The sequence below is a fragment of the Symsagittifera roscoffensis genome, chromosome 4, assembly GCF_963678635.1.
Source record: "Symsagittifera roscoffensis chromosome 4, txSymRosc1.1, whole genome shotgun sequence".
In the NCBI taxonomy this organism is placed as follows: Eukaryota; Metazoa; Xenacoelomorpha; order Acoela; family Convolutidae; genus Symsagittifera; species Symsagittifera roscoffensis.
This window is the reverse complement of record NC_087065.1, coordinates 50,799,683-50,817,222: the sequence shown is the minus strand read 5'-3', so window position 1 is coordinate 50,817,222 and position 17,540 is coordinate 50,799,683. Positions and strand designations below refer to the sequence as shown.

At 35.1% G+C, this 17,540-nt stretch overlaps 1 protein-coding gene across 3 annotated transcripts in view; it reads left to right on the top strand.

Annotated features, from left to right (window-relative positions):
- LOC134843822 (putative ammonium transporter 3) overlaps positions 1-16,185 on the top strand; it is a 56,408-nt gene extending 40,223 nt beyond the window's left edge. For all 3 annotated transcript variants that reach the window (XM_063860112.1, XM_063860111.1, XM_063860110.1), the window contains 2 exons: positions 9,654-9,869; positions 15,206-16,185. In XM_063860112.1, coding sequence (XP_063716182.1) covers positions 9,654-9,869; positions 15,206-15,855 — 866 coding nt within the window. In that variant the 3' untranslated portion in view covers positions 15,856-16,185. The remainder of the gene's footprint in view (positions 1-9,653; positions 9,870-15,205) is intronic.
- Positions 16,186-17,540: the final 1,355 nt, after the last annotated feature.

Genomic DNA, 17,540 nt, shown 5'->3' with positions numbered 1-17,540 from the left:
CCCTAGACGAAAATTTCTGCGTCGCAGGCAATTTTTTGAAAAAGACCAAAAAAGGCGTTTTTAAGCAATTTTTGGAAAATTTGGACCAAAAAATTGCGTTTTTTGGCGCGCTCCCACCCCTCTCAAATTCAGTAAATTGGCGCCAAAGGTGCCTTTAGAAAAATTTTAAGGTCAGTCAGCCAAAAATGGATATCTCAAAATAGTATAAATGGGGGAATGGCAGGGGGTCGAATCCCTGAAAGAAAAAGCGTCTCCCCGCCCCCCCACCCCCTAAACCCGCTACTGCTAACATCTCTAATGATCGAACTAATCACCCAACAAACATAATTATCCATATTTGAGAGAATAGACTAGCATCGCTCTTACTTTTTGTTGAGAGGCATTCTCTTCATTTGCCACCAAAAACGCAACAAAATTCTTGCATTCTTGTATCTGAATTTTTAAGGGGATTAATTGAACACTCTCCCGTCGTCCCGTGGTAAATGTGGCAAAGCAATTTTTACTTAATTGAAAGCATTTTTCTAGACGACTGTAATTGCAATTTGTAGTACTCAGCAGTCAGTCATGTCACTTTTAAATTCAATCTCGACGGTTTTCCTTTCAAAAGTGAGGCCATGATTTGAATATTGAAAGATAAGATATTCGGCCGCGTCCTAGTTATTTCAACCCCGCCACCGGTTCCCGGAAACGAATTTGTGGAAAAGTGTGAATAAAATACTTGTTCACGCAGCAACGAAGTATTTGTTAAGGTATAGAAAGCGAGTCGGTGGAAATATCTACCCTCTTAATGAAATCTGTTCACAACTTAATACCGAAGAACCCAAATGTAAATGCAGAGGAATTAAAGAAAAAGATTTGTTCATACATTTATTCATATGGAATTGCCAACCTCTTTAACCGACGACAGCTTTGCACGAAAAGCAGTAAACTCACCAAAGATGAAAGTTCAATTACTATCTGCATGTTTTCGGGGTCTCTCGCGTTTTTTCATTGAGTATTATAAGTTGTGACACCATTTTTAGTTTTAAAAAATGAAAGGTTTTGAGATTAAAATCTTAATTGTCCAATTCTAACATGGTCAATTGTTCTCGTCTCGTCTCGTTTCGTCTCGTCCAAAGATGGTTCTCGTCACTTCAAAGCTGAAACTGTTAAATTTTGGTGACAAATTGCTTTGAACTGTTGTAACACCTTGTGTGCAATTAAAACGAAGTGTCTCATTAAAACATACGCTTCAGTAAGTATACTTTATTACATTAAGTCGTACCTTTTTCAATTTTGTTCTGATGAGCAATGAATCATTCTGACTGGTACAGAGAACTGAAGAGGATAAAAACATTTTCGAAATCAATCAACTTGAAGATCAAATGCAATGGCTCTTTCTTTTCGACTTCTTAAGTCTCAAGGAACAATAAGATCCTTCAATTCTCATCGAAAAAGCAACAGCACAATTTTTTGCCAACAAATGGAGGGTATGATTAATCAAAACATTCAGTATATTTTCTAGCAATGAGAGAACCAATGAATAGGTCATTTAGCGGCAGCAGCAAAAAAATGTGATTTAATTCAAAAATGTCTTTTTGCCCTATTACAGAGGCCAAAGTTACATAGATGCAAAAATATGCTGGAAAAACCTGCATAAAACGGCAACAAGACTGCTCGTATCAGGGCAAAACCCTGAATGTTCCGACTGCCTTTTAAGATTTATGGAGCAGTATTAACATAAACATCACTAACAAATTGAATGTAATAAAAAATAAAATTAAAAAAAAAATCTAAAATTTGAAGATTTTTCTATGAAAATCATCCTCCCAAACGCCATATAAAGTGCAAAACATTATATTATGCTCCTTGTAACAAATCAATTATGGAAATTAAGCTTCCTTGAACCAATTTGGAACAATATCTAAGACGGATTAAATCTTCGCTTACGCGTTAATAGCGCGTAAATATCGCGCGTTAATTGCCCCAAATTGGTTTAATTGGCAATCTTTAAACCCCTATAACTTTACAAAAAATGATCACAGGTGAAAAATTTTTTCAAAATCTTTTCAAGTTTAAGCTCAAGACAACAATAGCTTTCGAATGATATTTGAAAAAATTCCGTCAAAATTAGCTAGTTAAAAAGTCAAAATTTGTCTGAAGAAAACAAAGCCCGGCTCTTTTTCCTTCCCCCCCCAGCTCACTCAAACATGAATTTTATGATCTAACGAGTGATTTTACAAGGTTAGTTATGAAGACCAAATATGTTTGTCATGGCCTAATTAGCCTGCATGTCAGTTTCCATGACAATCGGTCAAAGTGAACAGTAACTTCAAATAAAAAAATTTGCAGGTGGGGGGGGGGGGGAAGGAAAAAGAGCTCAAAGCCCACCCCGAGCACAAATATTTCGTTTTTTTTTTCGTTACAAAAGTCGGAACAAAAAATGTTGATTCTAATTTTTGACCATAAACGAACAAATTTTAGATCGTTTCAGGACTAATAATCTGACAACGTCCACATTTATTTTTAGACCAGGTCAATATTATTTGTGCTCGGAATATTTGTGCTCGGAATAACGGAATATTTGTGCTCGGAATGACGAAAGTAACGAAATATTTGTGCTCGGGGTGGGTTTGTTTTCTTCAGAAAAATATCGACTTTTTAACTAGCCATTTTTGACGTAATTTATTTTATATCATTCGAAAGGTATTGTTGTCTTGAGCTTAATTTTGAAAAGATATTTTACCTGTGATTCTTTTCGTGAAGTTATGGGGGTTTAAAGATTACAATTTTGGCCGATTTGGAACAATTAACGCTATCAACACGTAAACGGAGATTTAAACTTGTTTAGATATCGTTCCAGAAAAAAAATTAATTTTACTTTCTTTTTTACTTTTAAATTTTACATGTTATTATTGCTCCATAGAAATAAAAAGGCAGTCGGACCATTCAGGGCTTGGCCTTGATACGGGCAGTCTTGTTAATTATGAAACCATGTTGCAACTAGTTTTCAGATTATGTCGCTAATAATTTCCAGACCGAAGCGAAATTATCTCCAATTGTCTCTGCACGAGAATAACAGCTTGAACTAACAACAAAAAACTTTCCATCGTCAAGAGTGAAAACAATTTATCTGCTAGCATGGTAAGACCAGACACCCTAGACTAATGTCTAAATTATGGATTTTCATTCGCGGAACTATTATCAGCGCAACCAACATAGTAGTCTTGGACCTCGACCTGACTTTACAATGTATTTCAATATAGGCTAATAAAAACTCTCATGTAATGATACGTGTTGATTTTTTTTTTCAATTAAGTCGTATATTTTTTTCACAACATTTTTTTCTTGCTGCACTTGTCAGCTATACTTATATAATTCTACGTGAAAGAGTATCGCTCAATTAAAACTCATTCCTTGATCTTTAGTAAAAATTTGACAAAAATGAACGAAAATCTAATAATACTTTGAGAAGCACCTCGTATTTTGAGGGTTTTGAAGAGTCAAATTATTGGTTCTCTGTAAATTGTCTCGAAAAGTCTTTATAGTTCTAATTAAGTGGTGTTTTGACGCCTAATCACGTATAATTGATATGTGCTTGTCAAAAGAGTCGGTTTTCAAGATAGAACAAGACTGCTCGTATCAGGGCGAAGCCGACTGCCTTTTAAGGTTTATGGAGCAGTAATAATATAGAAAAACTAAATGTAAGGAAACAAAATGAATTTTTTTTTCAAAATTTGAATTTTTTCATGAAAATCATCGCCCAAACGCCATAAAAAGTACAAAAGAATAGATTTCGCTCCTTTTAACAAATCAATTATGGCAAAAAAAGCTTCTTTCAACCAACTTGCAACGATTTCTAAGACGGAATCAATCTCCGCTTACGCTTTAATAGCGCGAAATCTATCGCGCGTTAATTGTCCCAAATTGACCAAAACGGCAATCATTAAACACCTATAACTTTAGGAAGAATGATTACAGGTGAAATATCTTTTCAAATTTAAGCTCAGGACAACAATTTTCTTTGATTGATATAAAAAATCTGTCAAAAATGGCTAATTAAAAAGTCGAAATGTGTCTGAAGAAAAAATCCACCCCGAGCAAAAGTATCCACCCCGAACAATAATGACAATCCCTCCCCTATCAGCCTTAAATTACCAGGTTATTATTTTTGCTGAGTGAATAATATCCTCTGAGAGTTTTCCTGGTAGCTATGTTTCATGTTGAAATGGACCATAGACAGCGTAATATTGCACGATTATTCTTTTGATGCAATATGCAATGTCTCAATATGCCATATGCATTTTTTTTTTAAAAAAAGCAAATTTTTTTTCATAGGTTATAGAAACATAAGTGCCTTACTCAATTCATTAACCTTTAAGAAAGACATAATCTACCGTTTAACCGAGAGTAATTTTTTTAATGGTAAACACGGTTTGTTTTGGCTCTCAGGGAATCAAAAATAAAACAAAATAATTTGATAATTTGAGCTTTTTCTTTAGTTTTGTGAACCTGGTTGATATTTTCTACCTAATTTAAACACTTTTGCGTAATTTTTATTAAAACAAGCGCTGCAAGAAAAAATGGCCCAACTCGATTGTCTAAAATTTGCAAACATATAGGGCTTTAAGAATTCTGACAGCAGTTTTTGCAAATTTGGTTTTCTTTGTTTTCATTTGAAAAGTTTTCACTTTGACAAAAACGCTGTGCAATATAAAATGAATGATTTTTAAGTTTATTTTAAAGCCGTTACGTACATTTTTGACCGAAGTTTAATTTACAAATATCAATTTTTATTGCATACACTTTTATTTGATTGAGTGCGATCTATAAAACTACAACAATAATGGATTCTAATCCATCAAAAATGGATTTTAATCCTAGTATTTTTATATCAATATAATTCAGCATAATCGATTATAATTAATTGCAATTTTTTTTCAAAGTTATCTTACGTCCTGGTTCGTGCAGTTGCTACGTGTTACGTTTCATAATTTTTTTTCACCTACCATTTTAATTATTCAAGTTTTCTCTACTTATTCTATTCTTTACGTAATTTCCATAACCTCTTTTAACAACCCCCTTCCCTAGTTTACCCCCCCCCCCACACACACACACACACAATTTACTCCTCGTTAGTTTACCTCTCCCCCAACCGCCCGTACCCCCACCCAGCAGCTTACCTCTCCTCGGTTTACTCCCCCTCCCCCCTACCTATATTAGTTTAAGCCCCCCGTTTACTGAACGTGGGCGGGTAAAAAAAATGGGGAGTGGGACAAAAATCTTAGGCGAGGGGGGTAAACTGTAGCTGTGGGTAGTGGGTAGGTGGTAAACTCAAGTAAACATCGGGGTTGGCGTAGGGATAAACGTAGGGGAGTGGTTTATGTGCGTGAGGCGTGAGGGGAGAGTGGGGAAAAGTGGATGGGGGAAAAGCGAGGAGGGGGGAGGGGTTAATTAGAGTATGTTTAGATTGCAAGTAGGCCGTGAGTGACGCAGAATTGTTGCAAGTTTTGCAAATTATATTGCAAAAAGTGTGATGATTATAATCCGTTATAATCAATTATAATGGATTTTAATTGGATTATAATCCATTATAATGGATTTTCATGGATTGCATTTTTACAAAACAAAATCATTTATAATGACAATAAAATTGATTTCGTGGTCCAAATTTGCTACAATAATGGATTATAATAACAACATTTTAGACAACAGTTTTCCATTATAATCGATTGTTAGCCATGGAACTCCGCAGCTTTTAAAACTCCATGCAGCGATGATTTGGGTTCCTTTATCTTTGTAAGATTTCCTCAGTGCAGGAGCGATTGTTCTCAACATGATTGGTGCTCCAGTTTCTTGGAAGTTTGCATTGTGTAATTTTTTGGTAAACTGCGCTTCAGCATTGAGCTTAGGCCCGATGAGTTCAAACCGCTTATCCAAACCTCATCAGTTTTTTGGTGGTATTTTTTATTTCTGTGGCTGAAATTTTGATAAAAACTACAACTACTTTTCAATAGAACAAGACTGCTCGTATCAAGGCGAAGTCCTGAATGTTCCGACTGCCTTTTAAGGTTTATGGAGCAGCAGTAATAACATAAAAAAATTAAATGAAATAATATAAAATGAAAATTTTTTTCTAAATTTTGAATTTTTTTTTGAAACTCATCCCCCCACACGCCATATAAAGTATAAAAAGATAGATTTCGTTCCTTGTAACAAATCAATTATGGCAAATAAGCTTCGTTCAACCAATTTGGAACGATTTAAAAGACGGATTAAATCTCCGCTTACGCGTTAATAGCGCGAATTATATCGCGCGCTAATTGTCCCAAATTGGTCAAAATAGCCGAAATGGCAGTCTTTAAACCCCCGTAACTTTACGAAAAATGATCACAGGTGAAATATCTTTTCAAATTTGAGCTCAGGACAACAATACCTTTCGAATGATATAAAAAATTCCGTCAAAAATGGCTAGTTAAAAAGTCGAAATTTGTCTGAAGAAAAAAAAACCCACCCCGAGCACAAATATTTCGTTACTTTCGTTACTTTTTCTTCAGACAAATTTCGACTTTTTAACTAGCCATTTTTGACGGAATTTTTTTATATCATTCGAAAGGTATTGTTGTCCTGAGCTCAAATTTGAAAAGATATTTCACCTGCGATTATTTCTTGTGAAGTTATGTGGGTTTGAAATTTGAGTTTTTTAAATAAAAATCATCCCCCCAAACACCATATAAACTGCAAAAGAATAAATTTTGATTCTTGTAACAAATCAATTATGGCAAATAAGCTTCTTTCAATCAATTTCAAACAATTTCTAAGAGGGATTAAATCTCCGCTTACTCGTTAATAGCCCACATTGGCCAAATTGGCACTCTTTAATTCCCCCTAATTTTACGACAAACAATCACAAGTAAAATTTCAAATTCAAGCTCAGGACATCAAAACTTTTTGAATGATATAAAAAACTATCGTCAAAAATGGCTACATAAAAAAAGCCGAAATTTGTCTGAAGAAAAAAAAACCCAACCAGAGCACAAATATTCCGTTACTTTTGTATCGAAAATCGGAACAATTAATTAATTAAGTGACGCAAACTCCAGAGGGATCATTCACAAATGTCAAAAACAAAATGAGCATAGCCCGTTTAAACTTGACGAAGGGCACAAATTTCTACGAATGCCCATTTGACATTGTAAAAACTGCATATTTTGGTTGTCGGACAAAAAAACATCCATTAACAATTCTTTGTCCACCCAATATTTCCTTGTCACGTTTTGTAGGACTGCGTACTTTTTTCACTATAAAAATTTGTTTAACCAGCAAGTTTTGCATATTTGTTTACATCAAAGCAATCGATTTGAAGATGAACAAATTATGTATATTTAGAGCCAAATTTTTTTTGGAAAATGCACCCTATTAGACTGCAAAAATCTACCCATAATTTGTTGTCATCACTTTTTATTTCACGATTAATCTATTTTGAGAAATTGTAATTTTTTTCTGTATCGAGTAATATCGAAAACCAGAGCACTTTATTTTTTTTGCGAGAAACGGAACAAAATAACACCATGCTAAGTAATCTCTTTTCTTACTTACGGATATTAATTCAAGGTCATATGCAAATTTGCAAGTTTATGGACATTTAGCTAGACCAGAGCAATTGCTGATCATGTAAAAGCCGCGACGAAAAGAAGACGTACTAACGGTTCCCGAGTAAAAAAAAACTTCTTGGAGCGAGGACAAAACCGTTGTCACAAAAATGTTGTAGAAATTTGAATAAATCAAACTAAAATCTAAAATTGGCAAAATCTGTTTGCGCTGGCCGGGCTGCTACATGACGAATCGCAATATGATGAAACTAGATTATAGAAACGTTTTATATAAAACTGCTACCCTGACTCAATACAATTTGGAACGGTTTCTGAGCCCAATTAAACACCCGCTAACCCGTTTATAGTACGTAATATATTAAATGTTAATTATTCCAGTTTAATCATACTGGCTGTTTTCAAATCCTCATAAATTTGCAAAATGATCACAAAAAATATCTTTTTGAGTAGTAGCTCAGATTATCAATATCTTTCAGAAGATTTATACAAAAATCCGTTATATAAAATTCCTGTCTAAAATGGCTCCTTAAAACGTTGAAAATTGTTCGGAGAGAAGAAAACCACCTCAAGTACAAATATTCTATCATTTTCCTCAAAAGTTGCATTAATAAGTTGACAGCATCTTGACTAAAACTTATAATCCACATTGTTGCAAAAAAAAGTTTAGTAAGTCATAGAAAAATGAAGTTTTTTTTTGTATTTAAAAAAATGTTTTGCTACAAAAATGCATGATTAACACGGATTCAAAACAGCAAAACTGTGTCCCCACAGTCCTCACGCTCAAAAAGAAAACAAATTGTGTTCATAACGGACTGAACTATTATTTGAGATTCCCACCCACGCAAACAATCACTCAATTTACCAGCTAATCAAACCGGGTTTTTCAGTCTCTACAGTAAGAATGCTTTTTTAAATCCGAACGGTCCAATAAAATACTCTCAGTGTCCCCATGGGTCAAACCGGATGAGTTCGGTCTCCTCGGCTTGAACATAGAATTTTGCGGTACTCGTGTTCTAAATATATCAAATAACGGTCCTCAACGTCTGAGCATCAAAGCACTTCCTTGAAACAAGGCTTTTTTACTCGTTAGTTTTTAAAAAAAGTCAGTCAAACGATTCGATTCGGTTGATGTATAGTTCACAGATTAGTGATCCCGATATCGCATCTTCATTCGCGACAGAACCGAGTCAGGATGTTCATTTTTGAAGAGAAAATTTTAAAATGTTTATAATTCAAACTTAAACGCTCACTAAAAACACTTATGACATTTCAGATAAGACGTAGAAGTGAAAATTTGTAAGATGAAAATTGGTTTTGTCGTGGACTCCGCCTCGAGCAAATATATCAAGTTCCGAATGCTGTGAATTTTAGATAACGAATACTGTGATTTATATTTCAACACGTTTTCAAATTATTTCTCATTTTTAATGCTTTTCTTAGATTACTGTAGTCGGATTATTTTGGGCTACTATAGAAATACAACTGGGTATCCTCGCCAAGGGTGGATCTAGGATTTTCTCGAGGGGAGGGGGGGCAATTTTTCAAAACATTTTCGAAAATTTTGTCGACCTTTTTTCTAGGTTGAACAAATTGATTTTCGGAGCGCTCTCAAAGCTTCAAAAAGACCCCGTTTTGGCTAAATTTTCTGCGCCGCAAACAAATTTTGAAAAAAAACAAGCCAAAAAATGCCTTTATGGGCATTTTTTTGAAAATTTGGACTAAAAATCGCGTTTTATCGGCGCGCACCTCCCCCGTAAAATTACTAAATAATGGCTTCGAAGGTGAACTCAAAATTACTAAATAATGGCTTCGAAGGTTTTTTTGGTTATTTGATTTCGTGTAATCAACCAAATATAGGCAGTTTTATATTATGCATAAAAAGCAAACGAGTGACTTATATTCCACATTGGTGACATTAAAATACAAAAAAGGGAAAATCATTTCTGCTCTTTTCAGTATTTTGTGATGATAGCTGCTGTGGGAAGGCGGCTGTAAGGCGCACAACTGTCTGCAGCTGTCATGGCCTTGTGATTGTGATTGTGAGTGTGTTGTGTGTTTCAGCCATGTGTCCCCTGGTGTCGCCAGCTGAAGCCCTGGCCGTGGGTGGGGTGGGGGCGCTGATTGTGATTGGGGCGATGCAGGTGGTCAAGTGGTGTCACATAGATGACCCTGTGGGTGCCAGTGCAGTGCATGGCTGTGGAGGACTGTGGAGTCTAATTGCGGTCGGACTGTTCTGTGCCAGTGATCCGACAGAGGAGCAACTCGTGCAGACAGATGGTGCGTACGTTTAACCTTTCGTTTCCTCATTTTCTTGCCTCTTGTCAAAAACTTTCCTCTTTCAGCTCCTCCATTCCTTAATGTAAACCAATCAGTTGTCTAGGATGAAGTTTTGAAAGTTGACCCAACGGTGTATCAATAATCGACCCACAAAAAATTGTTTCAGGATTCACCCCATTCTTAAGATCATTTGATTTCTTCACAAGTGAAAGTACCATTAAATCCAGGGTCAAAGTAATTTCTTTGGAGGGGAATAGTACACCTTTTCCACCCTGGCAAACCATCGAAGCTCCTCTGTTAAAATTTTTGATTGAACAACCCAAAAACTTATCTATAGGCGCTCTTGATGTCAATAAACACTAAAATTGAGGGTAACAAAAACGCCCTTTTTGGTCATATCTTTTCAAATAAAGACCTACATTTTCATTCATGTCAGTATTTCAACCAAAAACGTTTGTGAACGGAAAATGTCGGCAAAATTGGGTTTTTATAGCGTTTCGGGAGAGCTCAGAAAATTAATTTCTGAACAAGAAAACTACGTCGACGAACACCTCTTCCCCTGATTAATGAGAACATTCTAGACTATCCCAGCCCCTTTTATATCAGCTGTTCGGTGGCTTATAGTCAACCGATTTTAAATGGCCCTAATTAAGACTGAATTTTCATTGATAATTTTTCTGGACTGTAAGATTATGACTCCAACTTGATCTATAATGAAAAAACTTGAGCTTACCAACTGTCCATGTCATGTTGAAAATTAAATGAAAACTATTTCATTGCTTTTGACCCTTACTTTCTTCCCATAAAAATGTGCTGAGAAAACTTTGGCAAAATGGGTTTTTATTGCATTTTGGTAGAGCTCGGAAAAAAATTCTAATTAAGAAAGTTACGTCGACAAACATTTCCTACCTTGATAATCGAGAATATTCAAGATTATTCCAGCCCCTGATTATAACAGCTGTTCGATGAGTTACAGACAACTGATTTTAAATGGCCCTAATATGAGAGTTGATTTTTCATTGATAAGTTTTCTCGACTGTGAGATTATGACTCCAAGTCGATCAAACCAAACTGAACTAACTTAAACGGACAATTTCGATGTCATGTTGAGGTTTATTCAAGGTCGATTTCTTTGCTAGTTACCCCTACTTGTTTCCGGTAATTAAATTGTGAATAGAAAACTTGGGTAAAATTTAATTTTTTTATAGCACTTTCGAGAGAGCTCAGAAAATCATTTTTAAAACAGAAGAGTACGTCGACAAACACCTCGCCCTGTTTATCAAGAATAATCTAGGTTTTATCAGCCACAGTTACAACAACTGTTTGGTGATTTACAGTCAACCGATTTTAATTGGCCCTTATTAAGACTTCAAATTTGTCTGGACTCTGAGAGTCGATCAAATTAAACTAAAAATACCTTAGCTGACCAAATTTCGATGTCAGTTTGAAAAAAAACGAGATCAAATTTAAGGCTTTTGACCCTTATTTTCTTCCCTTAAGTAAACTGTGGAGAAAAAATTTTGGTAAAATGGGTTTTTATAGCGTTATGTGAGAGCTCAGAAAAAAGTTTTCAAACAAGTAAATTAAATGGATCGACAATTTTTCCCTTGATAATCGAGAAGTTTCTGGGTTACAGCAGCCCCTGTTATAACAGTTGTGCGGTGGTTTAAAGTCAACCGATTTTAAATGGCCCTAACTAAGATTTTATTTTTCATTAATAACTTTTCTGCACTGTGATTTTATGACTCCAACTCGATCCAATCAAATTGAACAAGTTTAAACTGACTATTTTTTAATGTCACGTTGAGATATGAACACTTTCAATTTCCTTGCTTGTTACCTTTATTCTCTTCTCGTAATTAACCTGGGAACAAAAAAAATTGGGCTAAATTGAGTTTAGCAATTTTGGGAGAGCTCAGAAAATCATATTCTAAACCAGAAAATTACGTCGACGAACACCTCCTCCCCTGATTATTGAGAACATTCCACCTTATACCAGCCACTTTTATATCAGCTGTTTGGTGGCTTATAGTTAACCGATTTTAAATGGCCCTAATTAAAACTTGAATTTTCATTGATAATTTTTCTGGACTGTAAGATTATGACTCCAACTTGATCTAAAACGAAAAAACATGAGCTTACCAACTGTCCATGTCATGTTGAAAATTAAATGAAAACTATTTCATTGCTTTTGACCCTTACTTTCTTCCCATAAAAATGTGCTGAGAAAACTTTGGCAAAATGGGTTTTTATTGCATTTTGGGAGAGCTCAGAAAAAAATTCTAATTAAGAAAGTTACGTCGACAAACATTTCCTACCTTGATAATCGAGAATATTCAAGATTATTCCAGCTCCTGATTATAACAGCTGTTCGATGAGTTACAGACAACTGATTTTAAATGGCCCTAATATGAGAGTTGATTTTTCATTGATAAGTTTTCTCGACTGTGAGATTATGACTCCAAGTCGATCAAACCAAACTGAACTAACTTAAACGGACAATTTCGATGTCATGTTGAGGTTTATTCAAGGTCGGTTTCTTTGCTAGTTACCCCTACTTGTTTCTGGTAATTAAGTTGTGAATAGAAAACTTGGGTAAAATTTAATTTTTTATAGCACTTTCGAGAGAGCTCAGAAAATCATTTTTAAAACAGAAAAGTACGTCGACAAACACCTCTCCCTGTTTATCAAGAATAATCTAGATTTTATCAGCCACAGTTACAACAGCTGTTTTGTAACTTACAGTCAACCGATTTTTAATGGCTTTTATTATGACTTCAATTTTTTCAAACTTTGGTGATTTACAGTCAACCGATATTTGATGGCCCTTATCAAACTAAACTGAAAAAACATTAGCTGACCAATTTTCGATATCACGTTGAAAAAAAAACGAGTTCAATTTTATGGCTTTTGACCCTTTTTCCTTCCCGTAAATAAACTGTGGAGTGAAAACTTTGGTAAAACGGGTTTTTATAGCGTTTTTTGAGAGCTCAGAAAAAAATTTACAAACATTTATGCATTACGTCGATCAAGGTTTCCTCCCTTGATAATCGAGAAGTTTCTGGGTTATACCAGCCCCTGTAATAACAGTTGTGTGGTGATTTACAGTCACCCGATTTTAAATGGCCCCAACCAAGATTTTATTTTTCATTAACAACTTTTCTGCACTGTGATTTTATAACTCCAACTCGATCCAATCAAACTGAACAAGTTCAAACTGATCAACTTTTGATGTCACCTTGAGATACGAACTCGTCCAGTTTCATTGCTTGTTGCTTTTACTCTCTTCTCGTAATTAACCTGTGAACAAAAATTTTGGCCGAAATTGAGTTTAGCGTTTTCGGAGAGCTCAGAAAATCATATTCTAAACAAAAAAATTAAGTCGACAAACACCTCATCATTTACAAACAAAAAAATTAAGTCGACAAACACCTCATCATTTACAAACAAAAAAATTAAGTCGACAAACACTTCATCATTCACAAACACCTCATCGAAATTAATCTACATTATACTAACCCGTTTCTTTAACAGCTGATCGGTGATTTACAGTCATTCGAAATTATTTTTTATTGATAAATCTTCTGGGCTGTGAGATTATGATTCTAACTCGATCAAACCAATTTGAAAAACTTTAAACTGACCTATTTTTGATGTCATGTTGAGACTGAACGTGTTCAAATTCCTTGCTTGTTACTTTTCTTCCTTTGCGTGAACAGAATGTGATCAGAAAACGTTGGCAGAATTGTTTTTATAGCGTTTTGGAAGAGCTCGATAATTCACACTCTACTGACTTCAAATGGCGCTAATCAAAACTTGAGCTTACATCAAAAACTTTTCAGGACAGTGAGTTTATAAAGCTCCATTTTGATGAATGCGTCCTCCTCCAAATCCTCCTGACGCTGTTTTGAAGCTCCATTTTTTTTAACAATAGTTTTGTTTCTGACTCGACAGGGCCGAACCTAATTTTGCTGCCTTTTTTAATTTTTTAGGTATTTTTTGAACTTCTTTTCCAAAAAAATCGACCTCCTTCTCTTTTTCTGTTCACTATTTAACGCATTAGTCTTGTTGTATTGCATGTGTTGAGAGACTCCGTTTCTTTTCCGTGTTCTTAACTTGAATTATTTCTTGTTATTGGTTCAAAAACCTGATAAAAAAACCGATTCTTGTTACTGGTTCAATTTTCTTGTTATTTTAAAAGCTGCGCTCAGGTCGCCGTCTTTTTATCTTCTAACAATGTGTCTGGCTTTCCCATTCAATTAGCACTTTTAATTGAAAATTAAAGGAAACCGAACAGTGATTGGAAGACGCCATACTTTTTGCCTATAAAAAATTGATTGAATTGTGCTCATGAATCACTTGAACAAAGCATTCGTCGTGTTCATTTTGGCATTTTTGGCATACATGAATTGAAAAGAAATGAAAGTAACGCAGCCTTGATTCTAACAAATACAAATTTTGACGTACAGTCATGCAAATTCAGAGAAAGCTAATAGAAATTCCGATTGCTTTCATTCGCCCGCAATCCACATTTTCAACGACTTGCAACTTACCTCTAGCCATTCTGAAAAAAAAGGTAGATTTGGGTTTTGGCGAGGTTTTTTTTTAAACGAATCAAGATTTTTTATCAACGACGACTTTTTCAATTTCTACTAATTCCACGAAGCACGAATTCTTTGTGGTTTTTGTACTAACTTACTTGCTTTCCAAAGCATAGTTTTTTGTTTGAAGGTTGTTTTCATAATTGAAATTCTTTTGTAGCTTGTAAACTTACCAAAAATGAATTCGAAAAAAAAATTAAAATTAATTTTTGCTTCTTTTTCAAATTGACCTCGTCTTATTTTACACTAACGAGTCAATTTTTTTTCTGGGAATTTTGAATTTTTTTCTGATGTTTTTTTATTGTTTCATTAAGAGTAAGTGACAAAAACTGTAACTCAGCAGTTTATTCGACCAAAAATGGATTTCATAAATTAATACTAAAAGGGGGACCCTTTGGTTGGTTAGGCGGACGAATCCCTGAGGGAATGGGGGCGTCCACCCCAACAAAAATTGCCCGCCTTTGCTTTAAAGCTCAAAATATTTTATGCCAGCAGTTTTGTTTTCGGCTTAACAGAGATCAACCAACTTTGCTGCCTTAGTTGCTCTTTTCAAATTATTTTTTGAACTTCTTTTGACACTTCAACAGAAAGGCTTTGACACTTCAACAGGGCCTTACGAACAGCGTAAGTTGATCTTCTCTTCTCTCTCCCAAATGAAATTATAACTTTGTCTGTAGTTCCTGAAAAAAATACAAGTTCGAGAATGATATTATCTGTTCTGTCGTTGTTTCTCAGGCTTGCTGCACAATGGAGGCTTCTTCCTCCTTGGAGTGCAATGTCTCTACGCCGTCTGCTGCATCGTGTGGACCATTGTGATGACAACTTTGATCATGCTCCCACTCAAATACACAATGGGGCTGCGGGCCTCCTTCCCCACTGAGGTATTCGGGGCGGATCTGGTGGAACATGCCATCCACGGCTCCTTCGACCACAACAAGGGCGACATTTTTGACATAGATGGCAACAAATTCGCCACTATTCCCAAAAACGCCACGTTCGATCAGCTTGAAAGTATACACTGCCGTTTTCTGCTGCATAACATGACATGTAGTTTGCGGAAGAAAAGCCGGTGCGCCAACACGCAAGATCTACTCATGCAAATAGAGGCGATGCAACCGGAACACCTCATGCAGAGTGGACTCAACGGAGCATCCACCGATCGAATGGTGGTGGGGCCAGGAAGCACAGTTTCCAATGGAGTTGACAAGGCGCTGAGACGACTGCAGGGAAATTACCCGAGCTCAGAGCACATTGAAGGATCCTCTCATCAGAGCTTGAGCCTGGTTATTTCTGGACAGAATTCCCCGACAGTCCAGATCAGGAATTTAAACAACGTGGCTAATTTAGATGCGGAAGAGGAAATGGTGGTTGCAACCAAGTTTTGAGACGGGAGACTCACTGTTCAAAATAGTTGAAACGTGTAAATTTAGCTGAATCTTTTATATTTGTATGACTTTTTGTTTTATAGGTATCTCCCTTTTCTTTTCACCAACATAGTACGGAATCAAATACTCTAATTGATTACAATGGGCCAATTAGCCAAGGTTACTTAGCGGGCATACATTCCACCTTTAGAACAAAAACTTCTTCGATAGATAGTTTTCATAGCTGAAGTTGATATCGATGCTTTTGGACAAATCTGACTGACCTCATATTCGATGTACACATACTAACTTTGTCGAAAATGCGCTTTATATATTAATTTAGAAACTTGTAATCCCAATTTTCAAAGATAAAAAGTCAAAATTGAAAAAAGAAGCATTAACAAATATAACTGCCCGCACTAACAAACTCGAGATTGAAATCGATTTTTATACAGATAATATATAGTACAAAATTTAATTTACAATAGCCCATTTAACTACGGAAATTGATTCACAGAGGATTAATTAGATTTTTACTGAAAAAAAAATTATGACAGAAATGGATTTAAATGGATTTTCGCAAGGTAGTGAAAACCAAGAATATCTCAACAATTGATTTAACTTAACTATTCATTTTCTTTCGGAACTTGAGCAAAATTTTGTGCTCCATCTTAAAGTCTGTATCAGAGCTACAGAGAGTAATAGTTACTCAAGGAGAATTTTTACCGCAAACTATTGCGTTAAAGGGATTCCCTCTCGAATTGTGTAAAACTAAAGGTTCCCGAGGTAATGAGAAATAAAACCATGCCAAGTATTTTTAAAAAACATTTTTGTTGTCAAGGTTCTAGGCGCAATTTCTAATATTATTAAACAACTCAAATTAGAATTATTCATTGTAATGCAAAAAATTTAGATGTTTAGAGTTATACTCAGAGTTAGAGTTCAAAAAAGTTAGAGTTATCTTCATAGTTCAATTTTGAGCCAAACATGAAAACAAAAAGTCAATTAAAAAGCTTACTTGAGTTTTTTTCGCATTTTTTCTCTATTGTTTGATAGTTTAGAAAATCTGAATATATTCTGTATATAATTTGTATAAAATGAGTATACAAAAAAGTTGTTAAAAATCTATTTAAATTGATTTTATTGTTTCTAAAATCCGTAGGCAAATGAAATCAAAAAAGTAGACAAAAAAGATTTAAATCGATTGAGAATGGGTTGAAATTGACTTTTAAACTTCATTTTTGGATCAAACTAAATCGATTTTGAGTCAATTCTGCTACATTATCTGTATAAAATTGAATGCAAGCCTTTTTTGTCCGTACAGGATGGTTAATTACTGAAAAAACAACATTATCGCTTGTATCAAGTCGAAGTACTGAATGATTTCGCTTCCCTTCAACGAACTTTCCTAGATTTCTCAACAAAGCACACGGATTTCTCAACAAAGCAACAACAATTTTTCGCAAAATCCGTAACAAGGGGCCTTTTTTCAAAATTTTTTTACGCTTGTGGAATCCAGCAACAAATGGTAAAACATAGAGCATCTCCATATGCTAAGCTCATTTTCTTGATCTTTTTGCTCATTGCGGTGCGGATTTTGCGACACAATTTTTGAGCTGACCTTATTTACGCTATAAGGTATTTGCTAATGGAACCAAAACCAAGTTGGTTGGTGTACTGGAATACTGAAGCATGGTAAGGAATGT